At 43.0% G+C, this 6,000-nt stretch overlaps 1 protein-coding gene and 1 long non-coding RNA gene across 2 annotated transcripts in view; both read right to left on the bottom strand.

Moving 5' to 3' along the window:
* Nucleotides 1–1,261: 1,261 nt before the first annotated feature.
* Nucleotides 1,262–3,710, bottom strand: fosab (v-fos FBJ murine osteosarcoma viral oncogene homolog Ab). Its single transcript, XM_033648399.2, has 4 exons — nucleotides 3,426–3,710; nucleotides 2,815–3,033; nucleotides 2,602–2,709; nucleotides 1,262–2,484 (listed from the first exon to the last, which is right to left on the bottom strand). Exons 1-4 carry the CDS (start codon nucleotides 3,555–3,557, stop codon nucleotides 1,810–1,812), a joined length of 1,134 nt encoding a protein of 377 aa, XP_033504290.1. The 5' UTR covers nucleotides 3,558–3,710; the 3' UTR covers nucleotides 1,262–1,809.
* A 1,392-nt stretch (nucleotides 3,711–5,102) lies between these two features.
* Nucleotides 5,103–6,000, bottom strand: part of LOC117270663 (uncharacterized) — a 40,824-nt gene continuing 39,926 nt past the window's right edge. The window contains exon 5 of the long non-coding RNA XR_004502823.2: nucleotides 5,103–5,475. This is a non-coding gene — a long non-coding RNA (uncharacterized LOC117270663). The remainder of the gene's footprint in view (nucleotides 5,476–6,000) is intronic.

The raw sequence follows: 6,000 nt of genomic DNA, 5'->3' as shown, positions 1-6,000 counted from the left end.
CTCAGGTAGGAGGAAAAGTATATATTTTGTTTTTTTGCAGTGAATCCAATTCAATTTTATTGATAAAGCCCAATATCACACATCAAAATCAAGCCTCAGAGGGCTTTACAGCATACGACATCCCTCTGTCCTTTGGACCCTCACAGCCGATAAGGAAAACTCCCCCCAAATAAACTTTTAACGGGGGAAGAAATGTCCCTTAAAGACAGTAAAAAAAAAAAAAAACGTAAAAAGGATCTGGGTAGGTCTAAATGCACATCTTGAGTCAGCTGTTATACAATGTGTCTTTCTATCACTATATTACATTAACACCAATGGGGAAAAGGACAATGTTCTAGACTATCTGTCAATTTCTCAATCACCATCTTCCTAATTAGCTATTTGCTTGTGTCCTATTCATTATGCATGGCACATTAGTATTCATTTTGGCCCAGCTGTGCTTCCAGAGGAGGTGTTTTACTTTTGGGAATGAGGAGTTAGATCAGTCTGAATGAAAACGCTTTGCAGACAGCTTCGTGTCCAGCTGTCTGCACGACCCACAGAAGTCAAACTGCTGCCTGTGTTCTCATGAATTATTTCTGAGGACTCTTGTCTTGCATTATGCTGTAACTCACATGTGCGTCTTTCACAGTGGGAGGGGATATTTTTTGCGACCTTCCGAGGGAACAGAACACATTAAACCGACGCAGACGGTGGTTAAGGCGCTGCTTTCGGATCCTCTTGCGATTGTCCTGTATAACCGTATGTGTGCAGCGGTTGTCTTGCAACGACCCAAAACATAGCCTATTGTTTCGCTTAGGGAAGCGATGCATCACGTTCTTTCCTCTCTCTCCTATATTCCAAATACTCAAATCTGATTATCTGTGTGGAGAAAAACCCCGAGACAAGTAACTTCGATCTATGTGTTTTAGCGGAAAAAGCCCGTCTGCATTCTGCTGGCAAACAGCAGCAGCAGCGTCTTCGCAGCATTCTATATTTGGGCACGGAAGTAGGGTACGACGTCATCGCGCTATGCTTGCAGATTTAAAAAAATGGAAAGAACGCACTGACGTAGGAGCCCTGACGTATAGTTAACCTTGGCAACAGACGGAACAATAAATAGAGCCAGTGGAGGTGCAGGAAAAATACTGCTATCCCATATGGAGGCTAATTTTAGACATTATTTTAATTGTCTGTTGCATAAAAATGGAGCTGCTGTCACATCTCAGCACAGAGAACGTGTTCATGAGTGCATGTAATGAGAAAAGTGCAAGACAGATAATTGAATTTAAATATCACTATCTTTTATTTACATATTTTACAAACAACATTCATCTTTTTTTACTCTCTGTGTAAAAAAATAAATTTCATAAATTAAAACCACGTATGTTTTCACAGAAAACTTCATACTAAGATAGACCACTCAGACCATCATGGTTAAGACAAAGCACGTCAGTTTTTAAGTTTTTTTTTTTTTTTTTCCACAAACGTTTCACAATTACTCTCACATTCCATCAACCAGAAAACAAACTGAATCAATAATAACTATTGCTCTGAACACACATCAACACTACAACAAAGTTTTTTGTTATCTAGCACCATAAAATCATATATGAACTCATAATACGACTAGGTGGTATTAGTTGAAACATGCTTTTTGTAACCTGCTACATCGGTGTTATAGGCAAGTATAAGATAAAGGCGAATAAAATCATAAATAATTTGCTTCCTGGTTTAAGTCCATTCCATAGCCCTGTGATCTGCACATCTATCTCATACACCAAGAAAATGTGCTTGATAGGAAGTATTATTGTTTTTGTGGAAGAGTCTTTAAAGGGCCAGCAGGGTAGGGGAGCTGAGGGAGTCGGAGGACTGGTCGTTGCTGTTGCTTCCTCTCCTGTGGGCGATGCCACAGGTGGGGAAGGTCTCAGCCTCTGGGAAGGTAAACACAAACGAAGACGTGTAGGTGGTGCAGGCTGGTGTGCAGGTCACCACGGGCGTGCACAGGGGCTCAAAGTCACCGTTATTGGCTGTGGCATGAAGGGGCTCCCAGTCCTGAGTTGTGTACAGGGAGTTGGACAGGTCGACCTCTGGGACTGACCGCGCTGACTCCATCTCCGTCTTTGCCAGCAGGTCCAGAGACTCCTCCAGGACAGAGGACTCCAGGTCTGCCATCTTGACGGCGCTGCTGGAGATGGTGGCGGTGGAGAGGACGGAGCTTGTAGTGGAGAAGAGGGAATTGGAGGTTGAGGTGTAGGTTGGCTGGCTGGAAGCGATAGCGGTTGCCTTAGGGATGGTGGTCTCTGACTGGGAGGACACGGCGGTGGACAGGCAGGGGTGGGCGGGAGAAAGGGAGACCACAGAGAAGTCACTGTCCAGCTCTGAGGGGATTTTGCAGATGGGCTGATGGGCAGCCAGAATGAACTCAAGCCTTTCCTTCTCCTTCAACAGATTAGCAATATCATTCTGCAGATTGGACTTCTCATCCTCCAGCTGATCAGTTTCCTGCACGGGGGAGAGAAAAATAGGAAGTGGCATGAGCTTAGCTGTTGGATAACACTTCTAGTAGCTGTGGCGAGGAATGCATTTTGATGACTGATGGTAAATCTGTGGCATACTTACAGCTTGCAGACTGTCTGTAAGCTCTCTCCTCCTGTTGCGGCATTTGGCTGCTGCCTGCTTGTTCCTCTCTCTGCGAACTCTCTTCTTCTCTTCCTCCTCAGGTGAACACTGCACATAAGACAAGAAAAAGTTAACTCCATGATAACTCACACTCTGTAACACTGAAGTCACTATTTATTATGTAACACTTGAAGTACATGGTGAGATAATTACCTGTTCTGCTCTGCCCCTCTTGGCAGAGTTATGAGCCTTGGATGCAGACCTCATGCCTGGTCTGGTGTATGCTGGGCTGGGGCTGTAGGGGTGAGGTCTGTGAGAGGGGGCCACTGAGGAGATCAAAGGCTGGACCATCCACTGCAGATCCGGGCTTGTTGAAATGGCTGTGACAGTGGGGATGAAGGAGGCACTTGATGCTGTCAGGTCAGTGAAATCCTGTGGGCAATGAAGGAAGAGGATCATAAGTACATTTTGGTATACTTTGAGGAAGGGGGGGATGCAGCATTGCAGGATGAGCTATAAAAAGCCGGGTGGTTTAAAAATATCCATATGATGTCAGATGTGACGTTACAGACTCTCTATGGGGTTTCCAGGTGGATGAATGAAGCGCGCCTTGCACTGTGTGCAGCGCAGGTCAATAGGCTATTTCAAGCACAACTTAACACTGACAATTAATATTAAATCAGTCAGCTTCTAGTTATGATTTAAACTTTATGAGAATAGTGAAAGCTAGACTGAGCTTTATTTCTCCAAGTTGCATGCACTTAAACACATGTAAAGATCTTATACATTGTAATAAAAGTTGAATAATATGTAACTGGACATACCTGAGACTGGGGGGATCCCATGCTGGAGTAAGATCCGGCTGGTGACGGAAAGTATCCCACATTGTCCCCGGACGGGGAAGCGGTGCTGCAGCGGGAGGAATCGCACTCCGTGTTGAAAGAGGTAAACATCATCGTTCCCCAAAAAACCAAGCAGGAAGATCCAAACAAATGTAAACTTGAGATGAGGAAATCCTTCTGTAAGGTTTGGGAAAGACTCTTTAAATCGCCGCTCTCGTTATATTCTCTCTTGTCGGTGCTCTGCTACTGAAAGTTTGAATACCAACTCTGAGAGATCGGGCCTCTTATATAGCCTGAGAAGGACCGGCCGAATGACGTCGGCAAAGGGGGAGCGCTCTTCACCCGACACCGCGAGGAAAAAAACACCAAAACACTCACATAACAACGCGGCGATAAAACCAACCATCACTTATACACTCTTTAGATACACTTAAATACACATATACAACCCTTACATGTGGTGTTTGAACACAAAAAGTCACATTTAATAATGTTTTATAAACTCACCCTCGAGAAATGGAATATTCCAGGAACGGGATCCCCGATACGTAATTTTCCAAATATGGTGGGTTCATCCTGTAAAGGGGCGCGGCCTTATGGGAAACACCATCTGAGATTGGCTTACAGCGACATGACGTTATGTAAGACAACAAACACAGCGGCTGTTGTGAAAACTGAAGAACTGGGATAATGGTCATCTAAAGTACAGCCTACACAGCAGAGGACAGCAAAGATAAATATGAACACCGGGATTTGTCTGTTCTGATCTGAGAATATCAAACAGACGCAATGAAACACGCAGTGCTGAGGTGTTTTAACACTGAATAACTCATCAAAATGTTATTATCTGTATCAAGACTATGACTATACTTCACCTCTCTTACTAAGGCAGCCTTTAATGGATTTTTATGGAGGCATAACTTTATAGAAAACCATTTCATCAAGCTGTGGGTTGAGAAACTTGCAGGGTTCAATCAAGGTACTGTGCTATTGTGTCTCATACAGTATGAGCAGTGAAACAAAGGGTGGCTGCTGACACATTCTCTGTCCTCCACAAGTCTGTTTAACACTGATCCATTTTAATAAAGCACAACTATCAGGCAGAGCTCCACCAACTCAATACCTCCTCCGACTCCAACTGCTCTCACCATGACCACTTTGCAACTCCCCGGCATCATTCCCATTCCCTGGACATCACAGCTGAGCACATCGACCAGGCGGACACGTCCAGACTCCTACTGTTCCCTAACATAGACCACATCTTCCTGTCTGAACAGCAGTTTGCCAGCAGTGCCAGCAAATAGTACCACTCAGCATCAACGTGAGGAAGGTGAAGGCAAATGTAACAGGCTGTAGTACATAGTCAAAGCCCTTTAACTGACGCATAGCTCTACTTGGAGTTTCTACCAGCTCCTGTAACATCATTCCCCCTGTTTAAATAGGTCAGGAATCCCTGAATGCAAATGTGAAAGAGCAGATTTGAATCTTTGAAAACTTTTAAAACACACTTTCATTACACTGAAAACACTACACTGCAAACATTGCAACAGTGAAGCAATTATTACAGAAGTTTAACTCATATTTTCAGTTTCAAACTATAGCTTGTTGACCCTACTTTCACCTCTCATATCTTTTTTAATGTCTTGATATGTGACATTAATGAAACCCCAAAGGTGGTGGGACTTTTTAGGCTATAATGTGCAAGAAATTTTAAAAAGAAATATGCATGTGAACATAATGAGACTCTCTTTCTAGCGTCACCTGAGTCTCAAAGAAATGGGTTCATTGGAATGGGATCAAAGCAGCGTGCGTAGGCTGTTTGAAATCCAAACACCATAAACACATGTCAGAGCAGAGGTGATTACATGTGTATTCTGCCCACAGGCAGTGCTTGTACCTTTCTGTGCACAATCCAAGCGAGGGTGTGTTTCAGTTGCAGAGCGAGCTGATAACCGGTTTGTTTTGTGTACTTTTCCACCACTGCGGTGTAGTTTTCTCAGGGATGTCCAGGCTCAGTCGTGAAGGTCTTCCCCTGACAGAGGGAATCCTCATGATTAGCATAACAAGCTGCATGAATCATGAAATGCAGGTCTGGCACTAGGTCAATATTTAGACTATATAGTGCTCTTAACATTAAGTGTTTAACTTAATTAGTATATTGCTTTACAATGTATTTTAATTCCCATAAAGTGCTGATAATTGGTCCTTTAAAGAGAAAAGGGCCTTTACCACACAAATCTAACATCACAGGTCAGATTTAGTGTGTCAGCATCTTTTTGCTGGTGGTTTTTGATGATTTAGCATTCATTAAAAAGGAGTTATAAATGGGTTAATGATGTAAATTCTAGATATAATAGTTATGTGAATTTACACAACAGTTTGGTGACGTTTTCCTGATTTTCTTTGCATTTAAAGGGTTCATTAGGGATGCTTCTTTTTATTAAACAGCCCCCTAAACAGTGCACAAGCTACAGGCAGGGCTGTAATAAAAAATACAGGTGTTACACACCTTAACATGACATTAGTAAAGATACAAAGTGCTGATAATATATAATTT

This window comes from Epinephelus lanceolatus, chromosome 13, assembly GCF_041903045.1.
Source record: "Epinephelus lanceolatus isolate andai-2023 chromosome 13, ASM4190304v1, whole genome shotgun sequence".
Taxonomy (NCBI): domain Eukaryota; kingdom Metazoa; phylum Chordata; class Actinopteri; order Perciformes; family Serranidae; genus Epinephelus; species Epinephelus lanceolatus.
Note: the sequence above shows the minus strand (reverse complement) of the source record. Positions and strands in the feature narration are given on the sequence as shown.